Raw genomic sequence first — 16,296 nt, 5'->3', positions numbered from 1 at the left:
ATACAATACATTACAATAAAACCTAATTGGAAAAATTTTGAAATTTTTTAGAAAAATGATAATTTTGTATGATCGTACCATATTTCATAACATATTTATATTATAAATCATTTGTAAAACCAAATGAAATACTAATTTATTTTTTTATATACAAAAATTATTAAATAATTTCAATGAACTGGATAAATGTTATTAATATATTGATACGATGTGTTAATACTAATAGAGTATGAATAATCATTTTTAGAATATTACTTTTGTAATGAAATATAGTTACAACATAAATGCATTATACTTACAATATAAATACATTATCATTATAATATGTTACAATATAATTTAATTTATTTAATTTAATTTTTTCGCGTGCTATATTACCCAATGAATAGTTGCGAGTTATTCTATTTATTAGTTATTTGTTATTCAATTGAATATTTATATATTGTTTAATTGACGAGTGATTGTGAAAAATAATTATTCATTCTATTATGATAACAAAATTTTTAAATATATATTTTATATATAAAATGATATAATAACTTAAGATATAATTTTTATTTATGAGATATTGAAAATTATTTTTCAATGAACAATGACATTTTGTGGCTTGAGAAATATATTATTGATTATCTGCACTTATCATGCGGCCCACATCGTCGAGAATCTTAAATTCATTTATAGATAATATACAAAAACATATTCAAGGGCAAAATGGTAATCTAAAAATTGCTCTCCCACTGATTATCATACACCACCGGTAATTCTCCCAAAGAGATTGACAGGTCACAGCCCAACCGCACTTCAACGGAAAGAATCAAAGCATCTCAACTTAACACGATTCCCACGCATCCCTTGCCCCTCTGGCTGCGAATCGGAGTCGGATGCTCTCAGCATAATCTATTGCACATTCCCGGTAACAGTCCCTCTTCCATTCCCTTCCCCTTCCCAATCTCCCATCCTCTTTCTTTTTCTTCCTATTTTTACTTGGATTTTAATCTTCTCTCTCCCTCCATCGCCGTCAGGAGAGAAGATGAAATGGGTAATTTTTTTGGATTTCGTAGGCGTAGCGGAAATAGCAGAAGCGTTAGCAGCATCAATGGCAGTTTCAGAATCAACGGCGACAGCAGCAACTCTGTGGTAGAGCGGAGGAGAGCAGAAGTGGCGGCGCGGTATCCGACAACCGCCAGGTCCATGTCGTCTGAAAAGGAGAAAGGAGGAGCTTCTCACGCTTCTTCTGCTGCTTCCACTGCTTCCAAGCCCAACAAGTACTCCTTCATCCCTGACAACTTCTCCACCATCGAACAGGTCACTACTTCTTCTTCTTCCTCTTCTTCGGCTCTAGGGTTTTCAGCTTTGAAACTTGTACTTTCATTTCGACGGTTGTGATTGGATCTTATTAGGGTGGGAATAAAATAATTCAAATTGATTCTTGGAGATGAAATAATTCAAATTGGTTCACTAATCTCAAGGGTCTTTGGGATAAAATATCCAAAATGTAGCTGTCTAGATGGATAGATTATAAATTGAGAGTGAGTTTTGTGTCCAAAAACTGTGGGAGAAGATAAGGGGCGTTGTCGTGACGTCAACGCGGAATTCGGATAAGTGCAGGAGGGATCTTTCAGTGGTCCCCTTTGCATTTTGAAATTTCGAAATGAATGCAACTTGGCTCTTTGATTTATTAGAAATATCTTAGCCCCACCTCCACCCACCATTTTACCTAAGAAGAGATAGCATATTATCCCAGTGCTTTGGATCTAGGTCACTACTTTGGATCTAGGTCAATAAGTCAATACCATATAGAAAGCAACGAATCAGTTCTTTTCCTTTCTGTCATGCTCATGTTCCCTTCAATAATTGCCCCAACTTTAATTCAAATTAATTATCTTTCGAGAGACTTTTGTAAATTACATTGGAAAGTATCAAGGGAAAAAAAATGCTAAGAACATAATGTTTGGATGCTATAGAAAAGGAAAATGTGTGGAAAATATAAAGGAAAAAAAAAATGCTAAGAACATAATGTTTGGATGCTATATAAAAGGAAAGGGTAAGGAAAAAAAATACTAAGAAAAAAATGAGAGAATTTTGAAAGAGTTTTCTCCTTATTTTCTTCAAGAAAAGGTGGGGAAAGTGCATTATTTGAGGATTTAATTTTCTTTCCCTCAACTTTTCATTGGACAACCAAAACAAGAGAAAATTTTTATTAGTTTTACAAATATTTTATTTTCTTATACTTTTCCTCTCTATTTTATTTCATTTTTTTCAAACTTTTTGGAAACCAAACAAAACATTATGGAAATAGGAAAATATTGTTTACTATTAATGTTTTGGGCTTTGAAAAAAAAGGGTGGAACTGCATCCAAATAATGTCTTATTCTATGCAATTCTCAAGATTTTCACCCAATCTTCAAAACTTCCTTTGTAATTTTTTTTTTCTTTTAAGCTTTGAAATTTTTTGTTGTCATATATGTGTACGTTTTGTGTGTCCTACGTACTTTAGTTTATTTAAAATTTAACAACCAGATTTTTAAAAGCTTTAATCTTTTGTTAGTGTTTCTTGAATTTTATTGAAAAATTTTGGGCTTGAATTTCTCCACCAAAACTATTATTTTAAAAGGGGGTTGATGACTTGGAGTTGGAGATTAGTTTTGCTATTTATTTTTTATTGCATTTAACATCAAGTATCAATTGATTGCTTTGGTAAACCTTCTTCAATATGAACACATGTAATTTCTCTTTAGTACAAGGGTGGGAAAGGAAAGGGACATAAAGGTTAATTTTTCTTTTTTCTCCATTTCCGTTGAATTGATTATTAGTGCTCTTGTCCCTTGATCCTATGGGAAGAAGAGCTTCTTGTTTAATAGTAAAACAAATTTAAATTCTAAAACCTCTTATATAAAACATCTTATACAAGGCACCAACCCAAACTTTAAAGGAAAGTGATGCTTTAGGTGTTGTTTGACATAGTTTTGTTCGTGCTTTAAGCTAGAAGCTAAAGATGAAGCCGTGATTTCAAAGAGACAATCTGGATATGATGAAAGTTTATTAAATATGAAACAACTTTCCTTACAAGCTAAAAGAGTGCTTTTAGAAGAAGAAACCTTGTCTTTGTTTCTGTTTTACCTTTTTGGGTTAAGTTTTATTAAAATCATCGAAATGCAAAAAACAACTCTTACAGGCTTAAAAAACACTTGTTTTGGCTTCCGAAGAGTTGATTTGAGCAACACCTAGTATGCAAGTAAATGCACTATAAAATGCTTTGATAGGTATGAAGAGCTTTTAGGTGGTCTAGAAGTTGCACCTTAAAACCTTTCTTTCTTTTTTTTTTTTTTTTTTTTTTTAAAGTAAAATAAATATATTGAATGTGCTGATTGAAGAGCACTAGAGTACAAGCCAAGAAAGCAACACAAAAGAAAGGGCAATGAAAAGGAACCTTCCCTTCATGAAGACCTTAACCACTTTATAAAATCAAACATGGTTAAGGAGCCTCCATCAATGTACATCCCAACCCATAACAAAACAGTGCAAAGAAATGATAATTTAGTGCATGATTAGACATTTCTTTTCTTTCGAAAGATTTTTAGTTCCTCTCCTTCCATAATGTCCAATTTTTTGAACGGTTTGGAAGGAGAGGAATAGACTAGCTTTTGGGGGGGGGGGGGGGGAGGAGTTAGCTATTCAGAAACTTAAAATTTTTTTTGTTTGTAATGTGTGGGGCTGGGCAAAATTGTATACTGGAGTGGAGCCGCGCTCCCTTATAGGCTTTTTGGAGTGGTTAGCCTCCATTTAAGGGTTGGTGTGTTTTTTGTCTCTTTTTGGTTGTGAAGCCTTTGCCGCTTTGTATACTCCCTGTATGCTATGTGACTTTTTTGCCTTGTGTTAATATATTCCGTGTTTACTTATCAAAAAAAAAAAAAAATCCAAAAAATGTGGGGTAAGATAATCCTTTAAACCTTCTTCCATTTTTTACCCATGAAAGAGCTATGCCACCCACCCTAATAGGGTCTCTCTTTTATTGAACATGGCATCAACCATGCCACCCAAAATAAGGAAAAAAAAAAAAAAAAAAAATCAAATTCCACAATCCTCAAGCACAAGCACAATGAAGGAGAATGTGGTCAACTAACTCGTCCCCTTCCGTACAAAGAAAACATTGGTTCACAAGAGACCAACGTCTTCTTTGCAACTGGTCCTTGGTTAAACCTTTCCCTAAGGAGCTTCCTATGCAAAGAAACCTACTTTTGTTGGGACCATGGGGTTCCAAATAGCTATCATAGGGAAAGCATATGCTCATTCTTGCCCTAAAAAAGATTAGAAGGATTTAAGTATAAATTTATCTTTCTTAGCGTCCATCCATTCCAACCTATCGTCTTCATTCCTTCTCCCGCCTTTCCTTGGAGCCTTGAAGGAAACTCCTCAACCCTCCAACTCCCAATCATTTAAATTCCTGAAAAACGGGGATTCAAAAGCTCGTCCTCGCTTTGTTGGTCCCACACATCCACTAGCCAAGCATCATTTGTCAATGATATGGAATATAAAGGGGGAAAAGATTATACTAGATATTTTTCCAAAATTTCACCCTTTTGCTATTGCCCATATTGAAAGAGGTTATTTCAAGAATCTAGATATTTTCCCAAAACTTCACCCTCCTACTATTGCCCATATTTAAAGAGGTTATTTTGTTGAAGTTGTTTCAACCTCTTTTGATGGCTTGCCACAACCCCAACCCCAAAATTACCCTATTTTCCCTAGAAACCCAACCTCCCTCTTCTTCCCCATACTTCCTAACAATAACCCTCTTCCGAAGAGGTCCATTCTTTGAGGCAAATCTCACAACCACTTTTCTAGAAGTGCCTTATTGAGAATTGGGAGTTTTCCAATACCAAGGCCTCCATAGCATTTCTCCCTATAAGTGATATCCTATCTCACAAGATGTAGCTTATTCTCCAAAGAACCCCCTCCTCGCAAGAAATGCCTCTGAATCTTCTCAAGCCTTAAGCTTACCCTCTTAAGGAAGATAAAAAACAGATATTTGATTAATGGGTAGGCTAGATAAGGTTATAGTTCTAAAAGGCTCAAGGTGCACCAAAACGCAAAGTAGTCTTGGAGCCTGAGGCGCAAGGCACACCTAAGGCGCGGGCTTTAGTGAAGTGAGGCGCACCCTAATTTACATATATATTTTTATATAATATAATCAAATTTAACAATCATTTATTTGTCCTAAACACATAAATCATCAAATATCATCCAAAACTTCAATTTAATCAACAAAAAACATAAAAATAAAGAACTCCAAGCATAAAAACAAATCCAAATCCATATTGCTAATAGCCTAATACATATCCAAATCCAAAGTTTCCAAACCAAAAGGTCCAAAACGTGAAATTTGTCCACAATTCAAAAACATCATTAAAAACCACTTAAATAACAAATTTGTCCACAACAAGCAATCATCACTCCTCCTCTAAATCAACAAAATCATCGTCATCATCATTTCCATCACCACATTTGTAGCCTTCCCCATCTTCTTCATCTGCTGAATCAACCATGTCTCCATCTTCATCTTCATCTATTAGTGAATGAGAAGGCAAAGTTTTAGAACTTGAAGCTATCCCCCTTGTTGGTGGTATTATGCTAGAGCTTGCTCTAGCTCTAGCTCTAGTATCAAACCTGGCCTCCTCAGCTCCAATAGCTCTAGCAACATCACCCCATGTCAAATTATCATCATCAAATACAAAATCATCTTGTGCACCTCCATGAGAATCCTCATCTTCCATTCTTCCTATCAACCATTCATTGCTACCATCTCTATCTTTCAAAGATATTCGGTCAATGGTGTTACGTTCATTGTATCTTTTCTTCAAGGCTCAATTATACTTAATGTATATCAAATCATTCAAGCGTTGATGATCTAACCTATTTCTCCTCTTGCTATGATCTGCAAAAATTCATAAGCTCATAAATATATTTTAAAGTTTTAACTTTTAAGTTACATTCAAAACTTTATTAGACTATTACTTGTAATTATTTTGGTCACTTACATTTTCAAAGATACTCCAATTCTGTTCACAACCTGATGCACTGCATGTTAAGTTGAGGACTTTCATTGCAAACCTTTGCAAATTTGGAGCTGAAGCTCTATATGCAGCCCACCATTCAGCTGTAGTATAGATATTAACAATTTAGTGAAACAATTCACCTATTTTAGAAAAAATACAATCTAATCATTTAAATAAATAAAACTAAATAACTAACCTGGTGCTCTAGTCTTCTTTGTCCTAACAGCTAACTCATTCTCGAATAGTCCTTGGGCATTTGTGTACAAACTCACTTCGGCCATAACTTTTTCTTGCTTAGCAGGGTCTCTTGTTAGCCTTAAGATGCATTTATACAAATCACTCATAGTCTCTGCATCATGCTCTATTTCTGGTTTATCATAGAAGAATTCCGGGTTCAAAAAGTACCCTGCTGCATGCAAAGGCCGATGAAGCTGAATCTCCCACCTCTTATCAATGATGTTGAAGATTTCTTTGTATTTCTCTTCATTTCCATTAAAACTTCTCACAATTGTATCCTTAGCTCTATTCATGGCCTCATAGATGTATCCCATAGGAGCTTTTTTTTCACCATCATCCAAATGAAGCACACGAACTAGGGGACCCGAAACCTTTAAGTAAAACACAATAGTGTTCCAAAATGAAGGCATTAGAATTATGTTGGCTATAGTTTTCCCCTTCTGCTCTTTTGCCCATTTACTATTTGACTAATCTGAGCTTGTAAACATCTTTCTCAAGTTGTTTTTTTGTTCATGCAATCACGATAGTGTGATGAAAGCAGTTGCAAACCAAGTCTTAGCAGGCTTAAGCAATTCCCTTTGTCCAGTAAACCGCCTCATCATGTTGAGTAGCCCTGAGCGATTATAAATATACCCATTTAGTGATATAGCCCTCTCCAATGTCCTCTTGATGTTTGGTAGCTTTCCAATATCTTCCGACATCAAGTCAAGACAATGTGCAACACATGGTGTCCAATACAAATGCGGACGCTTTAATTCTAACAACCTCCCTATGTGACATTGTAGATATTAAATTTACATAAGTTCTCAAGATAAATAATTCAAATTTTAAAAGTAAATAAAAATTCAAGAAATAATATTTATTACCTGTCATCACATAACTTGAGTGATTATCTGTTATAACTTGAATAACATTCTCCTCACCAACAAACATCTTTTCTCCTGTCTTAATCATTGAAGAAGCATCAATGGATTGCATGAACATGGTTCCCTTTGAACAATTAACCAAAAAGTTCACCAAAGTTCTCTCTTTTCTATCGGTTCATCCATCCGACATAATTGAACATTCATTTTTTCCCCATTCCACCATATGATCTTTCATCAAATCTTTTGTGAGAGTCAATTCTTTCTTAAGGTTAGTAACTTTTACCTCATGAAAAGTTGGTCCCTTCATACCCACACCATATTGGCCAATAGCCTCAATCATTGGTTGGAAACTCGGATATGTGACTACATTAAATGAAATAGCAGCCTCATACATCCACCTTGTGATAAGCATACAAGCGCTTTCTCTTGCTTCCTTTTTGTAGGCGTCATTGATGGTAGTTTGATTCATCTTCCCACTCTTTCGACTTTGAACAACCATCTCTGCATTAGGAGTGAAAAAATGATCCATAGGATCTTTTTGTCTTGGTTTTTTTTTGAAGAGAACATCCTACCACCACTTCCTCCTCGGTTACTACCTCCACTAGAAATGTTGGTGACATTCATTCTACTATTAATCTCCTCACCAAAATCTTCATCTTCCAAACCAAACAAATCTTCATTGACATCTTCGCTCCCCATATTCATTGGCTCTTTTTGATTTTTATTGGAACTTATATACTCTTCCATTTTTTCTCTAACATATTCCGGACATTTTCTGCACTTTTTAGCATTTCTTTATCCATCAACAAGTTGTTGTTTGTGTCTATATATGCCTCCTTTGGTTATTTTATCACAAAAAATGCATATGATGGTGTATAAATCTTTTTCATTAATCAAACAAGCATATTTCCATCTGAGATCTCTTCTTCCACTTGCACTAGAGTCCACTTGAGTTTCACTCTCATTATTCATCTTGCAAACAAATTATCTATACTACAATAAAATAATTATTATTAAATTAAGAAAAAAAATTGAAAAAAAATGCATATCACATTTACAAAAAATATGCATATGAGTGTTTTTTGTTTATTTATTTTTATTTAGTAAAATTTTCATGTCAAAATACAATATTTTTATTTAAAAAAAAAAATTGCCAATGAGAGTTATGAGATAAGAATGGAAAAAAATGCAGAAAAGTGAAGAAAAGAGAAAAATACCAAGGTCTTGGAAGGTACGTGACTATTTTCCCTCTATTTTCCCCCTATTTTTTCTCTTCTTCTTCTTCTTCTTCTTCTTCATTTCTCCACTGCACGGCTGAGGCTAAGGCACGATTGGGAGTGGTGTCGGGTTGAAAAATACCAAAAAAGGGGGCTGGAAAGGAAAACAGGGCCAAAACAGCGTCGTTTTGGCTTGTTTTTTTTTAAAAAAGGAATAAGCTCCAAAATGACGTCGTCTCTACAACCTGACGGACTGAAGAAGAAGAAGAAGGAGAAGGAGAAGAAGAAGAAGAAGAAGAAGAAGAAGGGTCAGAGGGCGTACCTGGCCTGAAGCGAGTCAAGCGACCGCGTCGCGCCTAAACGACGCCTTCGTGAAGTGAGGCGCCAGAGGGTGGCGTTGTGCCGCCCCGAGCCTAGGTGCGCCTTTCACAACTATGGATAAGGTGCTTTTAATAAGGGTAAGCCTCCCACCTTAAGACAGATATTGTCTTATCCACATAGCCAACCTCTTGTAGACTCTTTCGTCCATTGAATGGCAACAGGACATTGATTTATAGGAAGCTCATAAGGGGAGGCCTAAATACATAGTAGGAAGCTTCCCTTTCCTACACAACAACTCAACCACTAAATCCTTTTGATTAGGAATATTGCCCATTGAAATTAACTCAATTTTTTTTTTTTTTTTTTTTTTTACTTATCAAATAAAAAAAGAGCGTCATCTAGAAATAATAGGTGGGACACCTCCTTGCCTTTGCCTTCCCTACCACTTAACTTAAACCCCATAACGTAACCTTCCTCCTTAGCTCTCTTCAGTAAACAATTGAGCCCCTCCATGGTTAACAAAGAGATAAGGGGTAAGAGGGTTCCCTTGCCTCATACCTCTAGAGCTTTGAAATAATCTATTGGGGGTTCCATTCACCAACACTAAAATCTCGTAGTAGAAATACACTGTTTGATCCAACCAATCCATTTTTGACCAAACCCCATTTTGATGAGGATTTCTAGCAAATAGTCCCAATTCACATGGTCATCTACTTTTTCTATATCCATCTTGCATATTATGCCTTTCAACTGATTCTTAAGTCTTGAGTCTATTGTTTCATTGGCTATTAGCATCACATCCAAAATTTGTCTTCCTTCAACAAAAGCATTTTGAGAGATTTGCACCTTAAAATCCTTTCTTTTCCTCAAAATCAAACCATCTATGTGAAATTGAAAAGGGTAATTATAATTCAAAATCTCTCAATCAGTCTCTTTTGTAATGTTTCCTTTCATTCCAAGTAAGGGAAAGGAGTTGTTTTCTTATTCTTTTTAAATCCAAATACTTTCCTTCCTCTCCAATTTGGCCTTACCAAATGGGTTTGTAAGGAGATCAACACTTCAGGGAGTGAAGTGAGGGTAAACTGCTAATTTGACTGGCCATAGACTTATGGTAATGTAAGTGCAAGACTATTTGAATACTTTTCCAAACAGAAATGCAAATAAATGATTAGGTGTTAAATTTTTATGCTTAAAGTTTGTTTCTTAATTCTGGATTTTCTTGAGATAATGGCCCATATTTTTTCCATAAAAGTTTGCCCTCAACTCCATTTGAATACCCCGGCCATCTTCAAGTTTGACCAAATAGCCTGCAACTTTATGGAGAAAACATGAATAGGACACAATCTGAACCATGCGCTTTGAAGTTGGCAAGCTAGTCAGTGGTTACTCTTACTGCATATTCTGTGTCAGTATGTGTGTGCCAAAGGTAAATAAGTTATCCCACAAGTCTCTTAACACTTGGTAAATAAATTATCCTGCAAGTCTCATAACACTTGCTAGGATCATTGGAGGACACTTACCTTGCCTTTAATCATACATGATAAATAAACTGTAATGTATTGCTTGCAATTGCTATCTAAGTAGTAAATATTGCCTTAGTATATTTTTCAAGCCATGCTCTTGAAGCGTGTTCCAATCCTCAAATTTCTTCTTCAGCTTTCACACCTTCCTCAGGGGGCCTTGGAGGCATATCCCTATATTCTTCCTTTTCAAGTTCGCTATGTAAGAAAACATTCTTAAAACAAACTAATAAAGGGATTGATCTAGATTTAGTGCCAGAGATACAAAGACTCCAAGGAGATGATCTCTTTTCTACTAGGGAAATATATCACCTGGTGCCAGTAATCAATTCCTTAGGTTTGAATAAAACTCTTTCATTTACATGACCTTGTACCTCTCCATGTTGTCAGATATGTTGTACATAATGGTGTTGGATCCATTTACAACCAACTGGTCACTTTCTTGAAGGCCAACCAATTTCCCTGGTTCAATTGTGCTATAATGCTTCAGCTCCTCGTGTTTGACCTTATTCCGCTTTGGTTCAGAAAAGAAGTGCAATTGGGTTGCAAAAGCATGATAATTAGGTGAGGGCGATCTGCAATAAATGCGAGTACAAATAGGTTAGCAAATGGTCACAAAAACATTTTCATTTAAATAAGGTAGGAGTAAATATTTCTTGGTTGGTTTGGCTGACTCAATGACATGCACTAACTAAAGATTAAAATAGCTAACAATTGGAGTAAGAGACATTTCTCTTTCTATCATAATATAGATAGCAAGGATGAAGATGTGCAAATGCCATTATTTTTTTTGCTTTCACTTGGAATGGATATCTATAAGTTTTGAAATATTTTTATTTTTATTTTATATTACAGGTTACAAATGCATTGAGGGAGTCAGGTTTGGAATCATCAAATCTTATTATTGGAATCGATTTCACTAAAAGCAATGAATGGACAGGTATGTCAATCAATGGGCAGAAAACACCATCCCTTGTTTGTTTGTTTCATAGGATTGATTGTTAATTCTACACTATCAGGGAAGCATTTGAATTGTTTAGTCATACTTATTGTATTTAAGATTTTTTATCTAGATAAGTACGTTGGGTTGGGGGTCGGGGGGGTGTTTGTTTTGGTTTGTGAAAAGAACCCTACCATGTGGGAAAAAGATACTACAATCCACACTTAAAACCTTATAGATTGAGAATTTTTTATCTTTACTGTACTTCCAGGCTAACTTAGGGTAGTGTATTATATATACTACAATCTGCACTTAAAACCTTATAGATCAACAATCTTCCATCTTGTGTAGTGCATTGTATATACTTGACACAGGCTACTTTGGGGGTGGGAAGCACTTGATTGAATTTCTTAAAAATGTCTGTGAATGACACAAATAGCAGTCACGTCTATTTTTTATTTTTGTTCTTCTCTTCCTTTGTCTCATTAACTAGCATTTTGAGTCAACAATGCTGTGACACTGTTCATGCACATTATGATGGCATGACAGTGGAATTGAATTGACATTGGAAGTTTATTAATTAAAATGTGGCACATATACCACATGTACACGCATGTATTTGTTTATGTATGTACATATGCATGCGTATATGCATGTATTGTTTTCTTTAATGTGCATTTATTGGAAGCCACCGCATTGATGTTTTTATTGAAGGCAAAGTCTCATTCAATAATCGGAGTTTGCATGCCATTGGTGATACGCCTAATCCATACGAAAAGGCCATTTCTATTATTGGGAAGACTTTGGCTCCTTTTGACGAGGACAACTTAATTCCTTGTTTTGGCTTTGGTGATGGTAGGCCATGATCCTCCATAACTTAATATCTTCATTTATTCCTTGTTCGCCCTTATCAATTTATGATTCTTATAGTAGTCTGTGGATTGATATCCTGTTTTAGCTACCACCCATGATAGCGAGGTGTTCAGCTTCCATGATGATCGTTCACCTTGCCATGGCTTTGAAGAAGTTTTGGCCTGCTATAAAAGGATAGTTCCAAACTTGCAGCTGTCAGGTTGGTTTCTTTCTCCTTTGATTTTATTCTTCATATTCAATCAATTATTTCCTTTTCTCAAGAAAACTGTGGACTGTTTTCTGGTTTGGATAGTTTGATTATGTTTATAGTGGCTTTCTTATCTCAAGCCAGTCAAATCTTCATAGATATATTTAACTTTGTTGAAGGGCCAACTTCTTACGCCCCAGTAGTTGAGGCTGCCATAGATATTGTGGAGAAAAGTGGTGGACAATATCATGTTTTGGTTATCATTGCAGATGGCCAGGTCTCTTCTGAAGCTCTCTTTTCCATATACACAAAATCATGTGTGCATGAACATAAACAAACATGGATTCATACACATACCTGCATCCATACACATGCACATTCTGTGCTAAAATGATTTCTTGTATCATGAAGGTTACAAGAAGCGTCAATGCAAACGATAAGGAACTCAGTCCACAGGAAGAGAAAACAATCAACTCAATAGTTACTGCAAGGTACAGCCATACAAATAGATGGATTTTTGTTTGTTGTTGTGGACTTCAATTGACTCTCAGTGTTTTTCTTCCCTATCCTATTTGATTTATGTTGAATTGATTGCATGCAGAGGATTATGTTGGACTGGCAATGTTTTATGTTAAAGATCAGAGTTTGAGTCATGTAGAGATTTTTAGAGTGCTAATATTTACTATAAACTTGAGGAAGTATGAAGTTTTAGGAAGAGAGAACTCTCCAACTAAGGACCCTTTAAGAGGACCATGGAAGTTTGATGGGTGGTTGCACTAAATTAATGATATTTCTTTAGAGTTAGGATGTTCCTTTTCTCGGGCTCCTCACTTAGGCAATCATGTGGCAGATGCATTAGCTAAACATGGAGCTAGATATATGGTTTCTTTTGTGGAAAATTTTATACCTATGTGAATTATAGTTAGATTTGATCTTGTGAACTAGTATACACTTACCCTCCTTTTCAATCCTTCTCTTTATAGACTATTGTGTACTTCTTGGAAGGATTTCTCATCCTTGTTATAAAAAAAAGGCAAAAAAAAGTGCCTCTAAAAGATGTTTGTAAAGAAAAGCTTTCTATTTAATATATAAAAATTTTGAATTCTAAAAATTTATCCAGGAAGCTCTTTTGCACAAAGCATCTCACTCCCAGCTTTACTAGAAATTGCTTTTAGGCCTTCAACCTCTTACAGTTTTGAATTGTGTTAGTTGCCAACTAGCACATTTTAAGTCTTTTGATTAGAAAGAACTTTTAAGCTTTCAAACAGCTGTGTCAATCAGGGCTGTAGTGTTGAATTCAAGTTTATGGCTCTAATGAAATCGTTTTCTTAATAATATTGTTGTAAGGCCTACTGGATAAGCTCAGCAACATTTTATGCTCTTTTGTCAAATTCTATTTTGATGTTGATCTATACCTTTTAGCTTGACATCAGAAAGACCAGTTTTTGCCACAGATTTTTTCCATGTTTTTGTTGCATGTTGTGTTAGTTGAGGTTTTTAGCTGCTTTCTTGGCTGATGGATAGGGTAAAAAGCGGGCTGGGGCTTTTGCTCTTTGAAATGACATGTTGTCGTTCACTATTCTCACTTTCTGGAATGTGTCTTATCAACATATTTCTTGGATGTCTCCTGCAACCTGACAAATTTACTGAGTAAACAAACACTCTGAGCACTAAGCACAAGAGACAGAAATAGATTGAAAGTGTGTAATAGGTTGGGGTAGTGGAAGAAGGAGGTGGATGGGTTGAGTACAGTCATGGATCAGGGCAGTGTCCATAGTCCAAATATGGGGGTGTTTTTGCCATGTAAAGTCACCTAATTTTTTGCTACTTGTAGTACTTTACATTATGGACATTAAGGCTATGTTTAGTTTGTGGAAAGTACTAAGGAAAAAAAAATTCTACAGAAAATGATTTTCTCATCTTTGGTTTACCACGGAAAATACAGAATCAAAATTAACTAAAAACTTATGCATTTCCAAATTATTTAATCTTTATATAGAAGATGAAAAATAAGAGAAATAAGTTTGAATGAGTGTATCAAAATAATTTATTAATTTTAAATCTATGTTTTATTTTCCTTCATTTTTCTTTCTTTTTATTTTTCCTCTCTATTTCTTTTCCTTCCATTTTCCCTCAATTTTTTTTTGGACCAAACATAGCCAAAGGGTTTGGATATAGGCCCCACCCTTCCACTGTTTGCTTGTGAATTATTGTAGTTTATTGTTTTGGCATCTTAGTTTTTTTGCTTTTTCATTTTGTTTCATGCTGTTACTAAACCAAGGTTGCATTTTCCCTCAATGGTTTTAACTACCAGACCATACATGCAATGAAGTTCTGATATTGCATCAGAACATGAAAAGGAGGTAGACTATATTGATATCTAAAACGACCTGCACAATAAATGATGTGGTGTGCTTTCTTCATCTTAAATTTAGAAATTATGATGTAGAGAGTTCACTTCCTCCAGTTTTTATTGAATGTTTCGCAATCATTGTTCTAAGGTTATCCTTCTGAAGCAAAACTATAACCTTAGAAGCAAAACCATGTATTGAATAGACAATGGATCTGCCAATGTGGAATTGTATTTAATCATTAGTCATTTAGTTGGAAAAGAACTTGAACTGACAGTCCCTATTTTAATGTTTTTATTGTAAACAGTTCGTATCCTCTATCCATCATTCTTGTTGGGGTTGGCGATGGGCCCTGGGAAGACATGAAGAAATTTGATGACAAGATCCCTGCCCGTGGATTTGATAATTTTCAGGTGGTGCACCAGTGGCGCAAAATGAATTCGATCATGTTTTACTCAAATATATGTTTGGGTTTTTGGTTACATGCTTTTCTTTGGTTTGCAGTTTGTCAACTTCACTGCAATTATGTCCAAAAATGCAAGTCCCTCAGAGAAAGAAACAGCTTTTGCTCTTGCTGCTCTTATGGAGATCCCCATCCAGTACAAAGCAACTGTTGAATTTGGTATTCTCGGGTAGGGAGTACAGAAAACTTTTGTTTTATCTTTAGATTACATCTTGCCATTACTTTAAAATTGAATTATTATTATTGGTTTCTTGTATAATTTGAGATGAATTTATTCCCTTTAGTATGGGTAGAGGATCATTTTCAAGTTTTCATACAGCAAAACTGTTTCAAAATTTTAGTATTTTTAATGATGACTCCTGAAGCATGGAATGATTTTTTTTTTCCACACCTCTGAATGCTCCCAACACGATGCAGCTTTTGCATGAATGACATTTGATTCGACCTGTTTTTGCATGCTTTCTTATTTTAAATTATTCTGTTGGACCAAAGACGGGTAACCGGGAAAGCAAAAAAGGTGGTTCCACGCCCTCCTCCAGCTTCCTACGCTCGCCATGCACCTCCACCTTACGCAATGCCTTATGGAATGCCATCTTATCAGCCAAGCAACCTCTCATCACGCATGCCATCTCGTATGCCATCTCGTCAGCTAAGCAATACACGAGATGAAGGAAACCAGGTAATAAATGATAAAATGTTTAGGTTTTCCGTACCTTTAAATATAAAGGCCATTTTTTTTTAACCATTCTGAACTTTCAATTCATTCCAGCTCTTAGATCACTAATTTCTATCCTTCACCTTCTTCAATGCAGGCCTGCCCAATTTGCCTGACCAGTGTAAAGGACATGGCCTTTGGCTGTGGGCACATGGTGAGCTGCATATAGACTATTGTTTTGTGTTCTCTATCCTTCACCTTCACATATCATTGCAATTATTTAAATAACGATTATTCAATTTGCAGACTTGCAGAGAATGTGCTTCAAAAGTGTCAAACTGCCCCATATGTCGGGAGCCCATCAGAAACCGCCTCAGGATATACACCGGGTGATTGCTGGCGATTAACATGTGTCTTTGTGCCCCAATCTGTAATTTTCCATGTAAATAGTGTTATGTTTTTTGTAAGGATTCGATTGACACACAATTCATGTTATGGGTTTGTACGTACATGTTGCAACCTCCAGCTTCTCAATGAAGAACACGTTTGTCCCGTGATCATGAGTTTACTACCAAAAACCTGGTGTGATATAATACATCAGCATATCTGA

At 35.4% G+C, this 16,296-nt stretch overlaps 1 protein-coding gene across 3 annotated transcripts; it reads left to right on the top strand.

The window, feature by feature from the left end:
* Window positions 1-758: 758 nt before the first annotated feature.
* Window positions 759-16,243, top strand: LOC117908449 (E3 ubiquitin-protein ligase RGLG4). Of its 3 annotated transcripts, none has more exons than XM_034822039.1 (12): window positions 759-913; window positions 1,023-1,305; window positions 11,073-11,157; window positions 11,872-12,012; window positions 12,116-12,229; window positions 12,397-12,494; window positions 12,629-12,708; window positions 14,876-14,981; window positions 15,073-15,200; window positions 15,524-15,710; window positions 15,844-15,900; window positions 15,993-16,243. In XM_034822039.1, the coding sequence occupies exons 2-12, from the start codon at window positions 1,036-1,038 to the stop codon at window positions 16,077-16,079; spliced, it is 1,353 nt and encodes a 450-aa protein (XP_034677930.1). In that variant the 5' UTR covers window positions 759-913; window positions 1,023-1,035; the 3' UTR covers window positions 16,080-16,243. The 3 variants fall into 3 exon arrangements, with proteins under 3 accessions (XP_034677930.1, XP_034677932.1, XP_034677931.1); XM_034822041.1 differs by having other exon boundaries at window positions 761-913; window positions 1,062-1,305; XM_034822040.1 differs by lacking the exon at window positions 759-913 and having other exon boundaries at window positions 930-1,305.
* Window positions 16,244-16,296: the final 53 nt, after the last annotated feature.

This window comes from Vitis riparia, chromosome 19 (assembly GCF_004353265.1).
Source record: "Vitis riparia cultivar Riparia Gloire de Montpellier isolate 1030 chromosome 19, EGFV_Vit.rip_1.0, whole genome shotgun sequence".
NCBI lineage: Eukaryota > Viridiplantae > Streptophyta > Magnoliopsida > Vitales > Vitaceae > Vitis > Vitis riparia.
The sequence above is the reverse complement of the archived record's forward strand: the minus strand, read 5'-3'. Positions and strand labels throughout refer to the sequence as shown.